At 38.3% G+C, this 25,000-nt stretch overlaps 3 protein-coding genes across 4 annotated transcripts; all 3 read left to right on the top strand.

Moving 5' to 3' along the window:
- The first annotated feature begins 1,165 nt into the window (after positions 1 to 1,165).
- LOC129760784 (maternal protein exuperantia) lies at positions 1,166 to 5,216 on the top strand. The gene is made up of 5 exons (XM_055758454.1): positions 1,166 to 1,389; positions 1,466 to 2,211; positions 3,187 to 3,607; positions 3,684 to 3,919; positions 3,984 to 5,216. Exons 2-5 carry the CDS (start codon positions 1,476 to 1,478, stop codon positions 4,298 to 4,300), a joined length of 1,710 nt encoding a protein of 569 aa, XP_055614429.1. The 5' UTR covers positions 1,166 to 1,389; positions 1,466 to 1,475; the 3' UTR covers positions 4,301 to 5,216.
- Positions 5,217 to 7,418: 2,202 nt separating this feature from the next.
- Positions 7,419 to 8,386, top strand: LOC129760785 (MIP18 family protein galla-1). Its single transcript, XM_055758455.1, has 3 exons — positions 7,419 to 7,728; positions 7,825 to 8,088; positions 8,148 to 8,386. The coding sequence occupies exons 1-3, from the start codon at positions 7,563 to 7,565 to the stop codon at positions 8,243 to 8,245; spliced, it is 528 nt and encodes a 175-aa protein (XP_055614430.1). The 5' UTR covers positions 7,419 to 7,562; the 3' UTR covers positions 8,246 to 8,386.
- A 1,373-nt stretch (positions 8,387 to 9,759) lies between these two features.
- On the top strand, positions 9,760 to 24,571 carry LOC129760783 (protein fem-1 homolog B). Of its 2 annotated transcripts, XM_055758453.1 has the most exons (4): positions 9,760 to 10,086; positions 10,198 to 10,704; positions 22,533 to 23,272; positions 23,332 to 24,571. In XM_055758453.1, the coding sequence occupies exons 2-4, from the start codon at positions 10,537 to 10,539 to the stop codon at positions 24,029 to 24,031; spliced, it is 1,608 nt and encodes a 535-aa protein (XP_055614428.1). In that variant the 5' UTR covers positions 9,760 to 10,086; positions 10,198 to 10,536; the 3' UTR covers positions 24,032 to 24,571. The 2 variants fall into 2 exon arrangements, with proteins under 2 accessions (XP_055614428.1, XP_055614427.1); XM_055758452.1 differs by having other exon boundaries at positions 9,760 to 10,704.
- Positions 24,572 to 25,000: the final 429 nt, after the last annotated feature.

Genomic DNA, 25,000 nt, shown 5'->3' with positions numbered 1-25,000 from the left:
AGACGAAGGAAAATACTTTGCACTCTGCCTCACTTATTTCGCTTCGCGAGAGAGCTGCCTGCCCAGCCAGGGTTGTAGTCAAAAGAGTGCGCAAAACCCAATGAGATGTAAGCCGATTGTTTTGTCAGCTGGCTGGCTCGGGCACTCATTTTACACGATTGTTTTACACAAACCAATTTTTTTAATCAATTATAAAATTTTTGCTTATTACAATTTTTGTTAATTTAACAGAAAAAAAATTTTTTAAGTATACGGAATCTAAAACACGAAATCTATTTTTTCCACGAATAAAATTAAAAAATAGTTGTAATTTCCCACTCTTTTTGATGCAATTTTTGTCTATTTTTCTCATTCCGTGATGTAAAAATATAGCGATCAATGAAGCGCCACGTGCGCCAGCGTGCGCCACGAAATTTTCTGTTTTCAAATTCACATAAAATCAACGTTGCCACAAATTCATTTGAATCGTTTGTGTATCTCATTCTTGTCCGTAAGATTGTAATGTAATGTAGAGATACTCTGGTGGATACAGATTTATGTGTGGCAACGTTGCATATAATACACCTGTTATTTTTTCAAACACAACGGTCAAAAGTTCGGAAGTTAGTTCGGGATCGGAAGTCCGGACTTCCGAAGTAAAATTTAGTGCTGGCGCTATAATAGTATCTTCGTTCCTAAACGTAGCTTCATCATCTTCTTAGCATACAACTCAATACCTATCCTGTAAAAGATTTCACCAATTGAAAAATCTTTATTTGATATGTCCATTCAACTATTTGAACTTTTTTTAAATAGGCGATGGATAGGTGCCGAATTCGGATAATGGTTTTTTCTCTAGTGGATTGGATGCAGCTAAAATTTCATCCAACTTTTGACAGATCTTATGGGGTTTTCTTAAAGAGAGAAAGAATATCTTTTTGCTTCCATCGCCTATTGTTTCCTTAGACAATTTCTTCATGTCATGTCAGATTTGGAGAAAATACGCAGTTGGTTAAATAGTAAACTTTGTCGTATATCCTCTATTAAGTGTGCAAAACGAGTGACGATGAGTTCTCGACGTCGTCGACGCTTCCTCGACGCCGCGAGGCGTCTTCAACTTCGGCGTCAAATTTTCGTCAGTTTTCCACGACGCAAATCTGCTGGCTTCGCCGTTTTTTGAAACCACAGTTGGCTGCGGTCATTTCTGATTCGTCACGCGAACTGTCAACATCTTTTTTGAGAAAAGTGTCGGAAGCACTCTGTGAGCTGCTATCAGGTTCGAGCAAAAAAAAAGTTAATCTGCCTTTAAAAGTTTTTGAAACTTCGTTAAAAACGTTATTAAAACAGTGTAGATAGCTAACATCAGCTAGGAAAGTTGGAATTTCTTCGAAAATCGCTAAAACCTAATCGGTAAGTAGCAAATGCTTGTACTTTCAAGATGGCGGACACATGGCATGGGTTGATGGTTCATTCACTTCCGGTTTAGATAAAGCAAGATGGTGATCGGTTTAGATGAAAGCAAGACTGAGGAGTACGAGCAGCTGAACGAGAGCTGTTCCTCGGATGAATGCGATGCTGGCCCAGCTGGTGCCCTTTCGTCCAAGTTCGACCGGACGGACACCTCGATCAACACGAACCCACTTCCGGGTGGTCGATACACGTTGATCGGAATCGATATCGATACGACAGGCCGCAGGCTGATCGATGAAATCGTGCAGATTTCTGCCTACACGCCGGATCACCAGTACTCGCAGTACATAATGCCGCTGATGAACCTGAACCCGGCGGCCCGGCAGCGACACCAAGTCCGCGTGATTACCGTTGGGTTCTTCCGGATGCTCAAAAGCATGCAGACGTACCGTGTGGTAAAGACAAAGACGGAAGTGTCGGCCCTAAATGAGTTCATCAGCTGGCTCGAGCAGCGGGCCAGCGAGGACGAAGGCTCGGACGGTGTGGTGCTGATCTACCACGAGCAGCGCAAGTTTGTCCCGTACATGGTGATCGAGGCCCTCAAGAAGTACAATCTGCTGGACCGGTTCACCAAGACGGTCAAATCGTTTGCCAACGGGTTCAAGCTGGCCGAGGCCAAGTGCACCAAACCCATCAAGTACTTCTCGATCCGGCAGCTATCGAAGCTGGTGCTGGCCGAATCGGAAGCCAAGGATGGCTTCGAGGGGGACGCGGCCTACCGGGCCCGGCTAGCGTACCAGATCACCCGACGGCTGGCCAATGGTAAGTGCTCCACACTGTTTTTTTTCACTTGAGAGTATCTCTTTTCTATAGAGAGGTTCTTTTGTTTAACTTTTCTTACTTTGGAATCTTTCCAATCAGCGTCTATTGTGTGATATCTTCAATTGTCGGATTCTGAAATGTTGAATCTTCAGCATCTGAAATTTTGAATTCTCAGATTCTGAAATCTTGAATTTTTCAGATTCTGAAATCTAGTATTTTCAGATTCTGAAATATTAAATTTTCAGATTCTGAAATCTTGAATTTTCAGATTCTGAAATCTTGAATTTTCAGATTCTAAAAATCTTGAATTTTCAGATTAAAGATTCAGTAAATAAAACATTTTCAATTCCGAAACCTGAATTTAAAATGGATCTTCTGATTCTGAAGATTGAATCATCAGAATCTGAAATTTGAATCTTTAAATTCGGCATTTTCCTTTTTAAAATTCTAAACATTCAGACTGAAATTAGGATCTTTGGATCATGAAATTTCAATATTAAAATTCTGAAATCTGGCTTTGTTTCTTACCAACACTAAGGTCATTTTTACACATTGATTTCTGAATCAGTTTCTTTAGAATTAGTACCAATCGCAAATATTTCGCTGTTTGTCAGCAGTCTTTGATTTAGGGTATTCTACCTGGAATCGAACCATTGGCCTTCGGCGATATGATGACTACTTCTACGAGAAAACCAAAATTTTTACTAAAACCTTAACCTAAGAAAATCAAAGAAATAAATAAATTTGTGTTTTAAATGATGTGTATAATAAAATTGCATCAAAGATTTTGGAATATGATTTTTTTATCGTCCAAATCTGCAATCTGATTCTCAGATTCTTTAAAGTCAATCTTCGGATTTGGGATCTGAATGTTGGGATTTTGAAATTCGAAATCTGAAATCTGTAACTGAATCAGAATTTATAAATTAAAAAAAGTTTAGCGCAGATTGTATTTGAATTTTTTTCCAATTTCAGAAGGAAATCAGTTCTGCCCGGGAGATTTGAACAACAGCACCAACGAAATGACGCCGGAAGAGCAAGATCCCAATGCAACGACCAACACCAACACCTGCGAGCCAACCGACGAGGAAGGAAATCAGCAACGGGACACCCTGAAGAGTGTCAGTTCCCAATCATCGGAAGAGAACAATCTCGATGACACGACTACCGATGTGGATGCCGTTACCGGTGAGGTGACAACGGTTCCGGCACCGCAGCCCCGGTCTCGACCTACCACCGAGGCCGAGCGCACCAAAATGTGCACCGTGCTGTGCGATCTGGCCTCCCCGATTACCTGCGAAATTACCGAACTGGACGAGCAGGAGAAGATTCTGATCCGACAGAACTCGTTGCGACCTGTGTTTTTGCAGTACTTTAAAACGACCATCTACCACAGGTGTGATGATCATAAACCGTTTTCGAAATGACTTTAAGTTAAAGGTTTTTTTGTTACCTCAACAATCTTTTCACAGGGTTAAGGCGGTGACCTATCGGCGAGTGTTGGCCGAGTATGGTCACGATTTCGAGTCACTCAATTGCATCTGGACCGAAACGAAGCGAGCCGGTCTCGAGAAGGTGATCAACAAGATTACCGAGCTGAAGGACGATGAGCGGACCGAGTTGGTCGAGCTGCTGGATTGCCATTACGATCCGGAGAAGCAGCAGCTGAAACCGGTCGTCAAGCGTGTTCGCCGTCGATCGTCAAGAGGTGAGATTTTCTCAGAAACTGAAATTTAGTAACTTAAAACTCATTTTTTCCCATTTTTCAACAGGTCGCATGTTCTTCGGAAACAAGAACAACAACTCTGGCATGAACACCAGCGGTAACAATTTCGGAAATGGTGGTAACAAGGAAAATCGGAAACCAGGAAACCGATACAACCAGAATGGAAACAATAACAACAACATTCAACAGAAGGACATGAATCAATCCCAGATGGGTCACGGAGACAACATGGATGGCGCTGGACAGAAGCGAAACCGGCAGCGAGCCCCTCGACGCCGCCGAAGCAACAACCAGCACAACAACAAACAAAATGGTCAGAACTTTGACCAACAGCAGCCGCAAATGGTTCCGGCTAACGCCTAAGCACCATTCGCGCATTAGGAGGACCGAGAGTAGAACGTAGCGCAGCAAAAGAAAGAGGTAGATTTAGTAGAGATTTCGTTTCCTTTCCTTATTTTTCTCTCTTCAGTTTAGATTAGTTTTCCATAGCAAACGCACATACACACTAACTAGCATTAAGGGGTGATATTAGTTGATAACTAATCCTAATATTTTTAAAATGTCTATATTTTACCATTCCTTCAGAGAAGAACATTACAGTTATGTAATTTCAACTTTTTTTTATATTTACAATTTTCTCGAGCAGCCGAGATGAATGATTAGTAGCAGAGCATTGTTTTAGTGCTTTTGGAGAAATTGCTTTTGGATTTTTTTTAGCAACAGAAAAGCTACCCGCGAACCAATTTTCGCGTTCGAAAGTCTTGTGTGTTCTAACTTGAGGGTTGAAAGTAAGCGCGCACTTCCGAACCAAAAGTTAGCACCTGGACCTACCGACGGAAAACCGGGAACCGCTTTTTTGGATAAGGCTAATTAATAAAACGACGGGGAAAGGAGTTAGTACACAGCATTTGAGAAGCATAAGTAACACACTCACACACACCATAGTGAAATGTAACGGAAATCCGGTGACTTAGGTTGATGATTAAAATACCGAGTTTTCAGAGCAGAGCAGGAGAAATCTAGCAGCGCAATACTGTTTATGGATAGTTTAGTTGCGCAGAGAGCAAGTTACCAGATACCGAATGGAAATTTTGATGAATATTAATTAGTTTTGTTTAGAGCAGCTGCCAGTGTAGTTAGAAGAAGAAGAATGCTAGTAGCTCTCATACGGGAATGATGATGAAAATTATTTGAATTTGTTGGTTTAAGAAATGCGAACCCTCACTGTCTGTGACATTTGATCGGGATCGTTTTGCCTAAAAAATAAAGCGAAAGCAACGAAAAACTATTGGGTTTTATCTTCTTTTTATGAAAATCTTAAACGTTTGATCACAACTCCGCCTGGAATGTTAAATGTTACTTTATGTTCTCTAAAAAAAGAAACTTCTCGCGTGAGATTCATTACGTCGTAAGAAATATCTTAAGAACTCACAGAAAGTTGCTGCAAAAGTTATCAAAACAGCTTCTAAACTTTTATTTTACAAATCGAATATGTTACAAATATTCTAAATCGAAATAAGTTGCGACTTTTTCTGTTTTTTTTTTTTAAATTTTTTGTGATAAAACTGTTTACAACGTAATGAAAGCTCACGCGAGTGTTATACTTAAATCGAGCATTTTACAATCAACTATAGTTGGTACTATATAGGGACTCATTGGTCGGAAATGATTTGAACTAATATCCCTTTTTTAACTTCTCTTTCTGTTCTCTGTATTTCATATTTCGCTGCATGCACTACCTACCACAACTCCGGCCTGATGATGACCATACTAATGAGCTTCGAGTTTGGAAGAACTCGTAGAGAGGATACAGGACCTTCAAGCCATCTCCTAACAATATTGGCACTAAACGATGAATAGTAAGTAGGATATGGTTGTCAGACTAAGGATTCAACTCACAATCAACAGCTGGATATGGATTCGTGTAATTCGTGTACCCTTTTAATTTTTAAATTATGTTAAATAACAGATACTAATAACCGTAGGTAAATGCGTGGGGAGCAAAAATACCCCAGTTATTCTCTGACCCCTCCATGTCCTTCTTCAATCTGGTATATTGAGGCAATAGTATTGTAATTTACAATGATCGCTTACCTTCTTGAATCGTCTATCTTGGTTTTAAGCATCCTTTGCACGATTCTGACTGACATTCTAGTACAAGATTAATTTTTATTGTTCTATTTCCAATCTGAGGCAGTTATAGATATTAATTTAAAAAAAAAATCAATCTAAAGGGCAGTTCACAGCCATGTGGTCAACAAAGAGGAAGGGCGAGGTAGTTTAGAATTGTCCACAAAGAGGGGAGTAGGGGTTTGGGTCATGTCCACGTGGACATACTCAACCCATAAATAATTTCTAAATGTGAATCAATGTTAATATTTTTTAATTGCTAGGATTTTGCTATAAAATAGATAAAAAAAACTTTAATAAGTGATACACTCAAAGCAATTACATATAAAATTTTTACTTCAAATTTGAAGTAGAAATTAATTCTCGGGATTCAATGATTTCACCACTTGAGTCGTCAATTTTGGTTTACATTTATCTCGAGCAACTTAAATTTTCTTTCTAACGTAATCCAGTTTTAAGTTCGAGATAGATTTGGCTAACAATTTTTAATATCTGAGCTCAATGTTCCGAAAATCAATCATTTTTACTGAGCCATGCTTTACTGCATTCTGAGCTAAAGAATCGAAGCAGTCAATTTTTTTTTCTCCATTCAAACCATAAAAACAATCATGCATGACAACGACGCTCCTGTATTTGAAAAATTCTTGCATAATATGATGCGGTAGAGAAGGACGCAGACTATCAGCTATGAACGTCTCGATGATGATAGCCTTCCTTGATAATTTTGTACCTTCTAGGATCACAACTGATATGTATCAGTTTCGAGCGATCTGTGGTGGCTGTCAGTTGATTTTTTTATTTTCGCTGTGCATAGAACGTTATACGCAATGATGCGTGGATAGACGTTCGTGAATGAATGTGGGAGCGACGTTCAAAATGTATCATCAAGTATGTCGATCACCTTTGAAAAAGCCACGTGACGAATAGTAACGGCAGCCCCCGATGGGGCATGGTATATTTTCTTGTATCTAGTTAGTGATGATGTTCGACACATATTCAACGGAAACTATCACCATGTGCGTAACACAGCACTCGGAGGTATACGTTTTCCAGCTTGAAATGAATCCTGATTGCTTTTCTTGAGCGATTTTCCAAACATTGTCTGAGCTTTGCTGGAGGTTATTCATTAACGAGATATAGGCTGAAAAATCATGCAACCCAGAGACAAATCTCATTTTCCTGTCCACGTCCAAAGATACCTGAACGGTCCCTTACATTTTTTCCTGACGGAATTTATGAAACCAGCCTTCTGTTCTGCACTGAATCGAAATCGTGTTAAGTTTTTCTTACGCAGCATTTTTTTCAGTGTGTATGCAGTTTTTGTTATTTATTTTGATTTGAAAATAAAAATATCCGACCCGAGCACAAAAAACGCAAAAAACCCATCCCAGCGCAGAAAAAAACAAGTTTTTAAATCGAAGTGTTGTGCAAGATTTAAATTTTCCAAGCTGTATCGGGAAGAGTATATTTTAGATCAGTGTTCCAACTGTTGACCATGTTATCGTTCTTCCGCAAGAAAACCTCGGAAGATTTAACGACCCCATCGACTGCATCCAGCTCCTCAACAGAGATGGGCACCGAAGCAGCAGAAGTTGCACTATCACCTTCCTTATCACAGCTCGGCTACCGAAGTGCTCAAGATCTGAAAGAAACCATCTACGGTAATTTCACGCGAACACCCGCGATAACTATCTTTATGGGTGCCCTCCGTTAGTAACAGACAGAGTAACAGCTTTCATTTTTTTACCGTCCAATAGATTTCCTTCGCACCATTCGGGACCCAGAGAAACCGAACACCCTGGAGGACTTAAAGGTGGTCTATGAAGAGGGAATATTCGTGCAACAACCGACGGACGGTAACGTTTACGTGGTGCGCATAGAGTTCAATCCAACGGTTCCCCACTGCTCCCTGGCCACCCTGATAGGGCTTTGCATCCGAATCAAAGTGCAGCGCAGTCTAAATCACAACCTGAAGCTGGACATCTACATCAAGAAGGGTGCCCACTCGACCGAGGAAGAAAGTAAGAACCATATAGGATAATGAAACGGGTAATATTGTATTATTATTTTTTATTTGTAGTCAATAAACAAATCAACGATAAAGAGCGGATAGCCGCAGCAATGGAAAACCCGAATTTGCGGAAACTGGTAGAAGATTGCATACAGGAAGAAGACTGAAATATGAAATGCCAGCCTGTTAATCGTTGATGGTGGATAGAGTTGCTCGTGGTTTTTTTATCCAGTAAATCTTGGTTTATATAGTGTTCGTTTTTCGGTAGAATTTAAATATTATAAAACTATTTTGATATCAATTCTCTACTTAAACTTTTGCACAATTTATTCAGAAAGAAAATAAGTTAATGAGGCTTAGTGAGCCTTTTCTACGAGTCACGTGATTTGACTTACCAATTTTCATATCGTAGTACTGTTGGTACCGACTCCAGTAACCCCTTCAGACAATAATTGTTCGGATGAGCTGCGATCGAATTTCGGAGCTCCTCTCAATTAACTTTTCTTCTCTGAAGCATTCACTGGAGCCAGGTCGACGAGTTAAAATTCCGAGAGTCTCGGCAATCGACGAGCAAGATAAGTGCCAAAATTTCAACCATGGTAAGGCGTGTTAAATCGTGAAGCCGTGTTCAAATTTAATTTGGGATTGCGATTCACGAAAACTGGGACCTTATAGACATTAAACAAGGTCTAAAACAAGGAAGAAGTGCCTCAGATTTGAGTCAAAAGATATGAAACCATAAAAACAGACAAATGAAATGAGTCTAGAGACATCTGAAAGCAGAGTCCTAACTAAGGCACAAGAAATATTAGATATTATGAGAACTGAAACATAAAAAAAGCCATCGTAAATGGGACCTGAGCCTGAGACATAAAGCTGGCGATTAGAGACCTGAGTTTTAAGTCATGGGACATCAAACATGAACCATTAGACCTAAAACCTGAAACCTTAAGGTACTAGGAGACAGTTGGTCTCTAGGTAGTCTCAATGTCTCCCGTTTTATTCGGGAGACACTTTTTCTTTTGTTTCGATTATAGTCGTTTTACCATCTTTATGGCATTCGCGACTTTATCAACGTTGCAGTTGGCGGATCGTTATTGAAAAACTAGCCGGTACAACTGTGTTCGGTGTTTACTCTTGGGCTCGAACTCGTGGACATCGGCTCAGGAGACAACAGACTTGCCAACTGAGCTATATCACAAGCCCATTCGGGAGACACTGAGACCGTCTCATGTTCTTAAAAAGAGACAAGGTTCGTTTAACAACAAAAATCGCAGTTCAACTTGCCGACTAGGCTTTAGACATGAGACGAAGAAGCCTTAAACTCAAAACCTGAGACATGAAACAGCCCAACAAAAAAATCATGCGGTGTCATGCCGAACTACAGCAAACAGGCATGCAAATTTCAGCAAATATTAAATGTGAATGATAAGAAACATGAATCCTTGCATCTAGTTTGACGCAGAAAGTTGCCAAGCATTATCGTTATGATCTTTTATTTACATTTATACATTTTTTCTTTCGTACCTCAGTATACAAATGTAATAAAAAAACAGCTTCTCCATCACAAGAAACACGTATAAAAAACACCAACGGCCAAGAAAGGGTCAAACAAAAACGATGCAAGTAACGTCGCGACGCGGTGCATCTGTGCAGATGTCAACAAAACAGCTGTTTTGTGTTTTGATTTTTCCTACATCCGGAGGGAGGCAAAGCGCCCGCAAGTAAATTATCACGCGAACGCGCGGTCCGTTTACAAATTTTACGACATTTTTCCTCAACTTTTTCTTCCTATCCAAATCGGTGAAAAAGGAAGGAAAGAAAAACGATTTTCCGTTCCAAGAGCGCGTGTGTTATTTGTTTTGTATTCGCCTTTGCAACTCGAATGATGATCGTGTAGTGAGAGTTTGTATATGCGCAAAATTACGGATAAAACCATCGTCGCCGTCGCTGTTTTCCGACCGAGGATCGTGTGTGGGCGTTTTATTTAGAACAGGCCGCTATTGGGGTAAGATTCTGCCAAGCTTCTGTTGCGTTGTCGTCGTATTTTGCGCGATTCGCAACACGATTTTTCCTCTCGTCTCGAGTAGCTAGACTAATTTCCCGAGTCGTATTTCAGTCTTGCATCGGGCACACAACGGAAAACTCAATCCCGCTCGGAATCGTAGCTCGGTTTATCCGTAGGAAAAAAAAAGGAAAAACTATACGCGCAGCGTAGATCCGTTTCGAGTGTATGTACTTATACCGAGATAGTGGCATTTGATTCACACACCCAGGAAAATCTATCGGGCGCGCACAAAGTCCGAGTGAAGAAAGAAATCAAGCTCAATTTCATAACATTGGCAGTGAAAATCGAAGTTCTGGGGTTAGCGATTGGTGGGGATTCGTGTGGTTTCCGGAAGTAGTTGAACCCTAGCTGCACCATTGATACCATCAGGGACAATAAACCCCGAACGCCATGGATGAGAAAGACTACGAGAACGGGATTCCGGTGGAGCGAGACTTCCACAAACTATCTCTAGTTCATCGGGTTTACTACGCCTGCAAGGATGGGTTTTCCCGATTGCTGTTGGCCACCCTCAAAAACATCGAAAGCGATGCCGATCGGAAGGCCATCGTCGATCAGGTGAGTGGGATCCAAAAGTTTTTACTTCTGTGAAGGTTTGTACTCAGAGCATCAGCGCAGTCCCGATTTGGTAAGCGGTTGGTGCGCAAAAAATCGGCAATGAGGTTTGTTTTTTGGTTCTTTATTTTTGAAACCCAGCTTCGGTTTCTAGAATGATGGGTGGAAAATCTTATTTTCGCTTTGGCAGAAATGACCCCAGATGGAACCTTTTTAGCAAAAGGGGTCTTTTACTTTTGTTTGATTTGGAAACATACATGACGGGCAGTATACTAAATTAATAGTTTTCAAACAAAAAGATTCTTTTGGAAAACCCTAACGTTGTCTACATGTCGCTTGTGTAATACGAGCTTATTCCTTTTTTTCGATTAGGTAGGCATGCTATCTCTTCAATTCTATAGTCTATTTTAGAACTGATTACGTTTTAGATTGGGATCTTCAGGGAAATGTGTGATGCTGTAACAAGTAAAAGTCATTAGAATTGTCAAACACAGTCTTACAATAAGACATTGAGGACCAAATACGAGATATATCTTATTTTGCTTTCCGCGAATTTGCTTTAATACTCAGAAGCACAACTCTAAAGCTGTAAATTCAATAACAAAACTATGTTCTACAAAATCAAACACAACACCAAATTTGTAGAATTTTTTCCATCGATTATCCAGATTAAGAATTCCAAATGTTGGTGTTCTCTCTTTTAAATTTCATTGCGATCCTTAATGTTTAAACATTCTAAGATGAAAATTTAGCTGAGATCGCTTAAATTTGAATAGAACATTAAATAACAATCAGCTGCATATGTTATTATGAAAATTAAAAAAAAAAATGATAGTTTTGGACCATTTATTCAGCCGAAAATGAACTTTCAATGCTTTCGTTTCCTGCATTGACGTTCTTAAATTTCCTATGTAGGTTCTTGTGTTAAATACATTCGAATAAACTAGAGAAAGATTCTCACCGATTTGTTTTGTAGGTATATGTTTATAGGTTGGTTTGTTTTTGTTTCATCTCGTAAATTCAACACTCTAGCAATCGACCACACTTTTTTTGCATGTGTTTATATTTGAAAATCTCGACGTCCGAATCACCCCCATATTGGTTGTATACGCGAGAGAACAATCTTTTGGCGAATATTATCACCCGCCCATTTTTACTCATCATATGGCGATTGATGCGATCATTCTAATATTATTACTAAACTATTACATCGGATTCGAAAGTGAGTTGAAAAAAAACTTTATTAAAACGCGGAAACGTGCCAAGAATAGTGGAATGCCACACGTTTAAACTGTTTGTTCGACCATTGCTTTTAACGTAAAATGTTTGAGTCACGTGGCACAAATACCTCGCAACAAAATACCTCCTATATATAAATAAAATTAAAAAAAAAAAAATAATGAAAGTATAACGACGTGCTAATTATGTTCTACAGCGTTCGGCGTCATTGAACCCATCATTAGTTGCATGCTTTGTACGTGCGCTAGTTTCTGAGCAGAATCTTAAGAAAATGTTTCCGAGGAAAACTTGAGCTTGTTTCTTTCAATTGAATACCCCTCTATTCCAGAGAAAAAGCAAAAAAAAAAATAGATGGAAAATTCTCAGTAACACAAATTTCAAACGTAACAATTACTCATCGAGCCAAACGCGCAGTTTTAACGAGAAACTTGCGAGGTAGAATCAATAGCGAATAAATTATTCTCGTCGAAGTGAAGGATCAAATCGACGCCATAAAAGAGACCATCCTCAATTCTCTGCCGCAGGATAAATAGAAGATTGATGCTCAACCTTGATCCAAATGGGCATGTCTTGTTGAGTGAGCGCATCGGCCGTCGTCGTCGTCTGGTTTCTGCGAGACTGAGTGAGCTGTTTACTGTTCCTGGGATTTTCCCTGTTTGCGAACTGAATATTTTCCTTCGGGACGGAAGACGACAAAGGAAAAGTTGTGAGAAAATTGTAACATGCTGGTATTCAAAAGGGGTTCGGCATCAATATATCATCTGAAATCCTATAGAAGGTAAATTTTTACGGAAAACAAAAATTAAAAGACGAAATTAAAGCGGGCAACTTAAGCCATGGAATGTGTTCCCAATAGTCTGCAAGCCACAATAAATTACATTTGAATTCCAGACACATGGAGTTAAGCTGATGAAGACCAATTCTTTGATAAAGCTTACCTAATTCATTTAGATATGGGACAGTTACGAATGCGTACCATACCTTTGATCGTAATACTTTCTATGAAGGAAATAAGGGTAATCTTATGATAATTCATGAAATAAAAATATTTATCTTTTATTTTTTGTAAGAAATATTTCTACTTTACTCTTGGTATTTACTATCGGCCGACCCAAACTTTTTTCAGACATGTTAATATTGATAATATTGATAAACATCTTCATATTTATTATCACCTTTAGAAAATATTTTGGAAGTAAGGATGTCACGTGGACATGATCCAAATACCTACCCCCCTCTCCGCGGACAAGCGTGGACATTTCCATACACCCCCCTCCCCTCTAAATTGTCCACGTGGAATGTGAACGGCCCCAAGGATTGTTAAAATTTTGTCAATTTTGCAAATTTTGTATAGGAGCCTACCCTTTTTGAATTTGGATGGTTTTGATAGTATATTAGAAACCATTCCCGGTCTTGAAAACGCCTACACACCAAATTTCACGTTGATCGGTTCAGTAGGTTCCAGAAATTGTTCAAATTGGGTCATATTTAAGGTAAATTTTGTATGGGAGCCCCCTTTCCTCAAGTCAGAGGGATTTGTAAGTATCATAGAAACCATTTCCGGCCCCAAAAACCCTCAAAACCCAATTTTCACTATGATCGGGTCAGTAGTTTCCGAGTCTATAGGGAACAGACAGACAGACAAACATTCATTTTTAGGGGAGAATGGGGAAACTTGATCCCCTTTTCTTATTTTAAAAAACTTGCAACTCACCGTCTTTTGCATTTTCTGACAGCATGGCATTTCAAGTTTATATGCTCCAAAAGTTAGAACGATACATGATTCAGTAGATAAACCTGAAGCATTTTCGTGAGACTAAAAAAATTGTGATATTTTTTGAGCTACAGGAGACTTGATCCTTTACTAAAGGAGACTTGATCCTTAATGCAGAGGGCCCTGACGCTAGACAAAAATCTAGTGAAATCCGAAGATAAAAGGTCCGTTATCTGTTTTTTGTCTACTAATTTTCTTATTTTTAGATAAATAAAGTATCTTTAGTCTCGGTAGGTCGGCGTCCCCTACCATACCGTTATTGGCACTTCCGGTCTCCAGGTATCTTTTAACTGTACTGTATACAAAACTTCTGCACACACTTATATCGGACATCTCACGAACTACCTATGTTCTTCTGCCGTTTGCCAGCTAGGAACAAGGCAACCACAGCGCTACGTTTCTGTTCGAGATCCATTTTCCGGATAACACCTGATTACAAAAGTAACACTTACATCCAATGCACAGTGGTGCAGAACATCAATCTAGCTGTACGAAATTAATAGCGTCCAGGGATGAAGAGATAGACATTTGATGTCTTCAGCAACATTGTTCAATTTTGCATGGAGCATATTCTAGTATTAAAATTTTTGCCGAGGGGTCCACCGATAGCGAGATAAAAATGCTAACTTTTTTGTTTTTCAAATTAGGGTTTTGATGTTTTGGACAAAGTTGTTTATATGATCGAAATACATAAGATTGTTGAATATGTTGAAGTCCTATCACATCACCCTCAGGAGTTACAGCCAAAGTAAAAAAAATCTCTTGAAAAAAAAAGTTTTTTGAACCTGGCACGTTGTAGATTGCATAAAATGGTTCGCTGTCTTTGAAACAAAGTTGTAACATGCTACGATCTACAATTGTCTCATACATTGTGGTGGGTTGCTGAAGCCCTATAGAAAGCATTTAGTGTATTTTTTTGGCAATTTTGGAAGGCTCGTCCATCGAAAAGTGCATATTTTCGCAACACTCCCTCTTTTGTGATTATTTTTGATGATAAGTGGAACCATTTCCATTCCAAATTAGCGGGGAAATCGGTGGAACTAGTAGAGATTTGAATGATTGAAAATACAAATTTTATATAAAAATTACCTATTTTACTTAAAGAAAAAAACGTTGAAAACATTTAAATTATTAATAAAGTGTTGCAGTTTTCTATTATATGTTTTGTTTTATTAATAGAAATTCAAATTCGATTTTTAAAATCATTTAAACTCCAAAAAAATTAATGGAACAACTTTGTCCAAAACATCAAAGCCCGACGTTGAAAAACAAAAAAGTTAGCATTTTTATCTCGCTATCGGTGGACCCCTCGGCAGAAATTTTAATACTAGAATATGCTCCATGTAAAATTGAACAATGTTGCTGAAGACATCAAATGTCTATCTCTTCATCCCTGGGCGCTATTAATTTCGTACAGCTAGATTGATGTTCTGCACCACTGTGCAATGATAGCAAACACTTAATGTTAACAAAGCGACGAGGGGTCGTTCAATACAGTTTTGTGTGCAACGAAATAATTACTGTTGAAGTAATGTAGCAGTTCAATTGCCGAACCCTGTAAATATGTACATCACATGCATAATTTTGGATTAATTGCTTCATTAGTTTTCAAGTTCTGCGATGAAATATGTTAAAAAGCCTTTCTATTTCTCTCGTTTTCCTTCTTTTTATAATTTTTTTTGTCAAAATTGTTCGAATTTATCATATTTCAATTTATCTTATATAGCCTCCCTGAATAAAAACGATTAGATAATACTTTAAATAATTTCATGACACGAAAAACTACATTTTGTGCTAAATTTGATCATGATCGTTTGAAAATCGTTCGAGTTCTGTAACATTTTACAATGAAGTTGTATGACCCCCCCCCTCTTTTTTTTCAACTAAGAGATATTTCAATACAATTTGTTGTGTCAGACCTTTCCAGAGATACAAAAAAAAAACAATTCTTTTTCGGTGAACTGTTAACAGAAAAGAGAAATTTTATTTCGTCTCCATTTAAAATTTTAAATTTTCCCGCGAATAAAAAAGCAATACATACACCTAACAATAGAACAATCAACTTGGCAACATTTTGGCAAAGGTTTAATGGTTCCGCTGGATACTATACTTTAAGGCGTTTAAGTATGGCATCAGGGTGACCAATAGTACCGAGATCGATCACAATTTCTCATTCAAATATATCAAAACCTTCTAAACAACGTAACGAGTCATTTATTTTTGTTAAATTATGTTTGTGTAGAAAATTTGATGAAAATCATCTGTAAATTAATCACATTGTGTCATGTTCAATGTAATTTTTCAATGGGAGCCCCCCCCCCCCCCCTCCCTTAAATCGGAGCGGTTTGTCAATATTATAGAAACCATCTCCGATCCCGATCTCCGATTCTAAAAAACTCACCAAATATAGTTTGAAATATAAAAAACTGTTTAGCTGCTGTTTAACTCAAAATTGATAATTTTCCATTTAAACCCCTTTGGTTCCGAGGGCATCATATGATTTTGTTTTTAATTTACCATCTATTTAGCATGTACATATGTATCATTTTAAATAATTTTTTATTTGAAGCATAGAGAAACGAAGGCAAAGTAATTATAAATTTTTACAAATAAAAGTTTTCTCACATCTTATATGATACAAAAATGGAGGCATCAATATGTGTGAACACGAAAAACTCTTGCAGGGTTCATCCGATTTCCATGCAATTTTTTTTGTTATCTTCGTCTTCGCGCGCAGAAAAATACAACGGAGAGATAATTTTGAATTTTTTGTTTGTGGAATTTGATAATTAATTTTTAGTTTTCATTCATATCAAACAAAAGTCATGGCACCCAATCTTCATAATATTTTTTTCCTCATTCAAATCACCCAAAGTAAAAAGGCGCCAAAAACAATCAAGCCTTACTGATGCTCAGCCATCTTTGTGTAGGAAGTTTTAGCGCCCATTTTCATAGCTACTGTACTCTTCACGTGGCACCAGTGTGAAAAAGATACTTGGATGTGGTTGTCAACCTTCCTTATGGGGTGAAAAAAGTGTTTCTAGCCGGAAAGGAGCAAATAATCGAAAACATTCATTTTTGCCTCAGAATGAAGGCATCTTCAACATTTTTAAGCTGATCTACCCAAAGCTTGCCAGATTGCTCGAATTTGCCCGAATATTGTTGTAGAATAAAAAAAACTCTAATTCAACAAAATAATCATGATCGGTTTTTGGAAGCTTAAAGTACGACATTTTGAAAGCAAATGCCCTGATGTTGTCAGGATTTTGATAAAATAACCCATTTGATCGACCCGGATAAGTTTTACGGTCATAAGAAAATGTCATTTTACTCAAGAAAATTAATATTCAACGATATGACTGTACCAATTTTGACATACTCCAAACAACTAAATATAAAACGATGACATATTCCATGACACATTTATGGTAACACATCAAGAACGTCTTATTTGTACCTTCTTAGCACTGACCATACTGACTGGACACTCGATTTCGTTTGTTGGATAATTTTTCCAACAGTGCGCAATATTTTTTTTTATTTTGTTTCGGTTATAGTCGTTTTACCATCTTTATGGCATTCGCGACTTTATCAACGGTGCAGTTGGCGGATCGTTCTTGAAAAACTTATCCGGTACAACTGTGTTCGATGTTTGCTCTTGGGCTCGAACTCGCGGACATCGGCTCAGGAGACAACAGACTTGCCAACTGAGCTATATCACAAGCCCAGTGCGCAATATCGAAGGCGACATCTATCAACGATAAATCGCTTTTAACGAATTCTACTTTTTAATTCGAAGAAATGCTCTTCTCAATTGGCAGCGAAAATGGAACGATGATGAGTTGGGCCGGTGGCTCCAATCGATTATTCCAAAGGTAAGCTTTAAACCATGGTTCAATAGGTTGGACTTGAGTCGGGATTTTATTCGAATATTTTCCCGTCTTATGTCCAATCATTGTTCCTTAAACGCGTTACTCTACCGTTTTAATCTTGCTGGCAGCAATTTATGTGGTCCTGGTCAAAGTTACCATGACATCGAGCATATTGTTTGGTCGTGTGAGGATCACCTTGCCGTCAGGGTGAATTTAACCCTCATCCGCATTAGATTTCATTACCCTAATCAGCACTTGTGGTGTCATTTTGACACCACAAGCTCAAATCGTTATAACTTTTGGCGTGTTAGACCGATTGAAACAAAACTTACATCAATAAAAACCTTGTAATGTCAGTAAAATATGTTTAGAACATTATATACAGCTAAAGTTACTAGTTTTCTCGTTATTCAGCATGAAAGAAAAAAAATCCGAAAAAACATGCCTCACGAAAACTGCTGTAGTTCATATGTTACACGTCCAAAAAAATATTTGCCTTATGCATATGAAAGCTGAAGTTAATGCCTACATCATGAAGACAAGAAATATTTTTTTAAATTTTTTTTAATGAAATGGTCACAAAAAGTTCAAAAAAGTGGTCTAAAAAACCTACTTTTCATTCGATTGCTAGTAAATACTGTTTGAGCGATGGTAGAGTTTTGAAAAAAAAATATGACTACAAAATGTATTAAAATTCCAACATTTTGCTGTCTTTAGATTTTTAATGCAACAAAAATTGAATTTACTGGAATTTTTCAAAGTTCACTACTTTGCGCGATTTTTTTACAAATTGAAATTTCATCTGTTTTTGTGGTCCACCGTCATGTTGTATCCGGATTATCAGTGCTTTTACTTTGTTTGGACCAACCAAGAGTATATTCATTGGAAAGCACATTTAATCTCCATTCTAGTGAGGTGCTGCAATTCACGCTGTGAGATTTCACAAAAATATGAAAATTATAAACATAAAATCATTCCTGAATTTCTAGAACTATACAAGCACCTCGTCCCGCAAAACGTGTTTGTTTGCTCTCCGAGTAGGTACGGTGGGTGGTGATTCGGGCAGAGAGCGAAGCCGACAGACGAAATAATGATGCGTGTCGTGACAAGCAAACGTGAACTACTATCAATAGAAAATTTCCAACCGAGAAACGTACGACACGCATCATTATTTCGTCTGTCGGCTTCGCTCTCTGCCCGAATCACCACCCACCGTACCTACTCGGAGAGCAAACAAACACGTTTTGCGGGACGAGGTGCTTGTATAGTTCTAGAAATTCAGGAATGATTTTATGTTTATAATTTTCATATTTTTGTGAAATCTCACAGCGTGAATTGCAGCACCTCACTAGAATGGAGATTAAATGTGCTTTCCAATGAATATACTCTTGGTTGGTCCAAACAAAGTAAAAGCACTGATAATCCGGGTACAACATGACGGTGGACCACAAAAACAGATGAAATTTCAATTTGTAAAAAAATCGCGCAAAGTAGTGAACTTTGAAAAATTCCAGTAAATTCAATTTTTGTTGCATTAAAAATCTAAAGACAGCAAAATGTTGGAATTTTAATACATTTTGTAGTCATATTTTTTTCAAAACTCTACCATCGCTCAAACAGTATTTACTAGCAATCGAATGAAAAGTAGGTTTTTTAGACCACTTTTTTGAACTTTTTGTGACCATTTCATTAAAAAAAAATTAAAAAAATATTTCTTGTCTTCATAATGTAGGCATTAACTTCAGCTTTCATATGCATAAGGCAAATATTTTTTTGGACGTGTAACATATGAACTACAACCGTTTTCGTGAGGCATGTTTTTTCAGATTTTTTTTCTTTCATGCTGAATAACGAGAAAACTTGTAACTTTAGCTGTATATAATGTTCTAAACATATTTTACTGACATTACAAGGTTTCTTTTGATATAAGTTTTATATGAAGTTCATAATAATTCAAACGACTTAAATAGATTTTACGTTTGTGGTGTCAAATTGACACCAAAAGTCGGAAAAGGGAGTTTTTTTGTCCAGGCTTCCAGGGTTCGTCCATAAAAAAAGTAAAGATGCAATATTGAAGAACTTTTGAATTCATTTAGGGTCCCCGAAGAAATTTTTGTATTTTGAAGCTTCTGAAAAAAGTTACAAGCCTTCAAACTTGCAATGGTGTCAAAATGACACCCTAATGCGGATGAGGGTTAATAGACTCCCTCCGGGCCCGAAGAAAACCACCCAACACCCCAGTGAGAGATGTATTAGCTGCGATAGACATTGATTTAATGCTCGAAATCTACCTCTTTCTCAAAGCTATTGATTTGCGTTTATAACTACTACTTTCTTCTTCCCTATATCAAAATCTATCGAAAACTATGAAATGTAATTAAATGTAATTACACAAATCAGACATTGGCCCTGGGCATGGTTGAAGGCTCAATTATATCACTTTGATATAATTGGGTATGCCTTGTCGCCTAAGTATATTCCTTTGCAAAAATATCACCATTTTGCGATACTTAGGAGCACCACCCGATCACTAAAACTGAGGTGAAGCCGGGTATCACGGTGCTGGCCCCAGGGCTTTTCACAAACGTTCAACCAATCAGTTAAAGGTCCGATCAGTAATGATTGTTTGACCGGGAATTGGGATGGGTTATCTACACAAAACACTACACATCGTAACAACAAAACTAAGCCCACAGTGGCTATTATTTGTCTGTTCCATTACACAACACAGTATTACACATCTCAACGACAAAACTCAGCCCACAGTGGCTATTATTTGTCTGTTACATTACACAACACAGCATTACAAATCGTAACAACAAAACTCAGCCCCCAGTGGCTATTATTTGTCTGTTACATTACAAAACACAGCATTACACATCGTAACAACAAAACTCAGCCCACAGTGGCTATTATTTGTCTGTTACATTACAAAACACAGCATTACACATCGTAACAACAAAACTCAGCCCACAGTGGCTATTATTTGTCTGTTACATTACACAACACAGCATTACACATCGTAACAACAAAACTCAGCCCACAGTGGCTATTATTTGTCTGTTACATTACACAACACAGCATTACACATCGTAACAACAAAACCCAGCCCACAGTGGCTATTATTTGTCTGTTACATTACACAACACAGCATTACACATCGTAACAACAAAACTCAGCCCACAGTGGCTATTATTTGTCTGTTACATTACACAACACAGCATTACACATTGCAACAAGAAAATTCAGCCCACAGTGGCTATTATTTGTCTGTTACATTACACAACACAGCATTACATATCGTAACAACAAAACTCAGCCCACAGTGGCTATTATTTGTCTGTTACATTACACAACACAGCATTACACATCGTAACAACAAAACTCAGCCCACAGTGGCTATCATTTGTCTGTTACATTACAAAACACAGCATTACACATCGTAACAACAAAACTCAGCCCACAGTGGCTATTATTTGTCTGTTCCATTACACAATACAGCATTATACATCGTAACAACAAAACTCAGCCCACAGTGGCTATTATTTGTCTGTTACATTACACAATACAGCATTACACAAAGTAACAACAAAACTCAGCCCACAGTGGCTATTATTTGTCTGTTACATTACACAACACAGCATTACACATCGTAACAACAAAACTCAGCCCACAGTGGCTATTATTTGTCTGTTACATTACAAAACACAGCATTACACATCGTAACAACAAAACTCAGCCCACAGTGGCTATTAGTTGTCTGTTCCATTACACAATACAGCATTATACATCGTAACAACAAAACTCAGCCCACAGTGGCTATTATTTGTCTGTTACATTACACAATACAGCATTACACAAAGTAACAACAAAACTCAGCCCACAGTGGCTATTATTTGTCTGTTACATTACACAACACAGCATTACACATCGTAACAACAAAATTCAGCCCACAGTGGCTATTATTTGTCTGTTACATTACACAACACAGCATTACACATTGCAACAAGAAAATTCAGCCCACAGTGGCTATTATTTGTCTGTTACATTACACAACACAGCATTACACATCGTAACAACAAAACTCAGCTCACAGTGGCTATTATTTGTCTGTTACATTACAAAACATAGCATTACACATTGCAACAACAAAATTCAGCCCACAGTGGCTGTTATTTGACCCCTTTGCTCGTAATACAGCTCCCTGACCTTCTTACCTATCAGGGAGCAACCAGTGTTCAATTGAGTGCCAGTGCTTAGTCCCTCTGGTGTATTACGGTCTCGCCCAACTCCTTCCCAATTTATTTACCTAGCTTTCCCCCGCGGTGAGAAGTTTTGGCCTCAGAAGGGCCCTGTGATTTCTCACAAGCTGCCGCCACAAAAAAAAAAAAAAAAAAAATACACAAATCAGACATTGGCTCTTTAAAACCTACGGTACGAGCTGTTTCAAATAAACGAATTGTAAAAAAAAATTCTTTGAATTCATTGTAAAACAAACTTGAGCTAAAAATTTCAAGTAATTAACCAAGACAAGAAGCAGATAAGTTGTTAAAGCTGTTTGAATTTGGAGGACCCACTTTATCGACATTTGACCTTCAAGCGTTAAAAAAACTATGTAACATAATAAATTAGTAGGTGTTAGTAGTAAAAATTAGTGAAAAAGTGAACTCCCAATCAAATTTATTTGCAATTTTGCTTTTTTAAACCGTAAAATATTGGATTTAGCACTCATCTCATCGCATCGCAAAAGCGCTTCCTACGCATAGAACCGCATTACTCATGTCGTACCTTCCTTTTTCCGAATGTTGTTTTTTTACATCACTATGAACACAAGCGCATCGACCAACAACGGCGCGACGTTTCAAGAAAACATGTGACTAATATTTAAAATATTTGATTTTTTTCATCCGCTGCTGCTGTTGCCGTGTCTGCCTACGGTCGGTCAGGAATTCAGCGAAGATGAGCGCCAGATCTATACGCCCCTGATCGCGGCCGCCATCAACGGCCATTATGATGTGATACACATTCTGCTGACCCAGCTGAAGCCGAACCTGGAGAAGGAAGGCCGGGTGAAGTTCGATGGCCACTTGATCGAGGGTGCAACCGCACTTTGGGTCGCGGCAGGGGCAGGTCATTTGAACATCATCAAGCTGCTGGTGGACAACGGAGCCGATGTCAATCACCACACCAAGAATCTCTCGACTCCGATCCGGGCGGCTTGTTTCGATGGGCGGCTGGATATTATTCGCTACTTGGTGGACCACGAGGCCGATATAAATTTCGCTAATATTTACAACAACACGTGTTTGATGATCACCGCTTATAAGGGCCATGTGGATGTGGTGGAATATCTGCTGGAAAATAATGCCTTACCCAATGAACATGCCAATTGCGGAGCCACAGCCCTACATTATGCGGCCGAGTGTGGCCACGTGGATGTTTGTAAAATACTGTTGGACTTTGGAGCTATTTTTAAGAGGAATGAATACGGCATGACTCCGGTGATCTGTGCTGCCGAAAGGACTAGGGAAGCGGTAGTTCAACTATTCGTCAACAGACCCGGATTGCTTACGCGAGAAGAACAAATCGATGCTTTGGAGCTGATCGGAGCCTCATTTGCCAACGATAAAGATAACTACAGTCTGGTGAAAGCCTTTCACTACCTCATTTCAGCCATGGAGCTGAGGTAAGTTTTTGCAAAAAACTGTGTAAAAAACATCTGTTAATTTTTAATTTTTTTTTCAGATTTGAAGACAGTGAGAACATTATTCGGAAGCCTTCCTATCCCCCAATCGCAGCCTACGAACATTGGATCGAGTGTCAAACGATGCAGGACCTGCAAGCCATCCGGTATAATCACAATTCGTTACACATGGAGTCATTGACCATACGGGAGCGCATCCTCGGCCGACATTGTCCTGAAGTGGCCCACTCGATAGTGTTCCGTGGTGCCGTCTGTGCCGACAACGGTAGATTCGATCGATGCGAAAGTCTTTGGCTTCACGCTATGAATCTCAAGCAGCAGAACTCGCTTTCCATTCAACGTGATCTGTTACGATTTGCTCAACTTTTCTCACAAATGTTGTCGATCAATGTGGCCGTTCGATTCGGGAGCGTAGTCAACGTACTGAGCGCTTGCGTAGATGAACTGGGACTTAATCAGCTGAAAACCGCCATGCCTGGACCGAAGGATATTGTGGAAGTTATAGCGGAAGAGTACGAACTGAACATCGTGACTGTGCTGTATCTGATAACAATCATCACCAAGTTACTCAAGTTGAAAAATGTTACCGTCACGGAAGAAGAGCTGAGGGAGGTCTATCGGTTGGTGTACAAGCTGAACCAGATGTCGGTGAAGCTGAGGGATGATCAGACTCTGATTCACCTAGCCGTGAACGGAGTGACGCAGGTTGACGATTTCCACACGGAAGATGTTTGTCGGTAAGCTTTAGGTTTTATCATTGAAATCCATCACATGAACTAATCAAAGGCGAAAACTTTTGGAAACTACAGTTTCTAATGTGGTTAGAGCTAATGGAAATCTCTGGAGATTACCTCATTAACCTTCAATTTTCATTCCATCAAAAACCTGCCCTAGATAGATATATTCCCATCTCCTTGCATTATTTAGACTCTGATTATTTAGTGTAAGAATCTTTTAAAGTCTTATAACATTTCTTTTTTCAAGATTTTCGACTCTGTAGATCAAATTATTGTACTTCAACTTCTATTCAAGTGCTCTTCTCGAATTCAAGGATTCGGGGCGGGCACTTCATTATGTTGAGACTTCGCTGAGCCGAGATATAAATTAAATATAGGCTAAGATGAAGTATAGATTCTGACCACCGAAATTCTGATGTTCTCGATTTACCAATTACTGGTGATTTTTTAAACAAAATTTTTTTTTAATCTGGGATTTTAAATTTGTTTGTTTATTCATACCGTCTGAGATTTTTTAAACAAAATTTTGACACAGAATTTGTATGACAGATCAAAGATGTATGAAAAGTTTTACAAATTTTCAGATTTTCTAATTCTAATTTTTGATTATGAAGTTGTTTTTGTTTTTAAGTTGTTGTGTGTGGCATTTTTTCGTATATTTTTCGGAAATTTGTGTTTTTCTTTAAAACAAAAATGTATGTAAAAAAAAATTCGAAAATTGGAAAAAATAACCAAATATAGTTGGGAATTTGAAGAATTATTTGGCATTATTAACTCAAAATCGATAATTTTAGCACTTAAATGAGGCCCTTAGAGCCAAAGGGGTATAAGTGACAAAATGGTCGATTTTGAGTTTATGATGCCAAACGATTTTTGATATGTCGAACTATATTTGATGATTGTTTCGTTTTTTTATCAATTTTATTTGCATACTTTTACATTCGAATGAAAAATACAAGTTTTCAAAAAATAT

Source organism: Uranotaenia lowii, unplaced genomic scaffold (assembly GCF_029784155.1).
Source record: "Uranotaenia lowii strain MFRU-FL unplaced genomic scaffold, ASM2978415v1 HiC_scaffold_765, whole genome shotgun sequence".
Classification (NCBI taxonomy): domain Eukaryota; kingdom Metazoa; phylum Arthropoda; class Insecta; order Diptera; family Culicidae; genus Uranotaenia; species Uranotaenia lowii.
The sequence above is the reverse complement of the archived record's forward strand: the minus strand, read 5'-3'. Positions and strand labels throughout refer to the sequence as shown.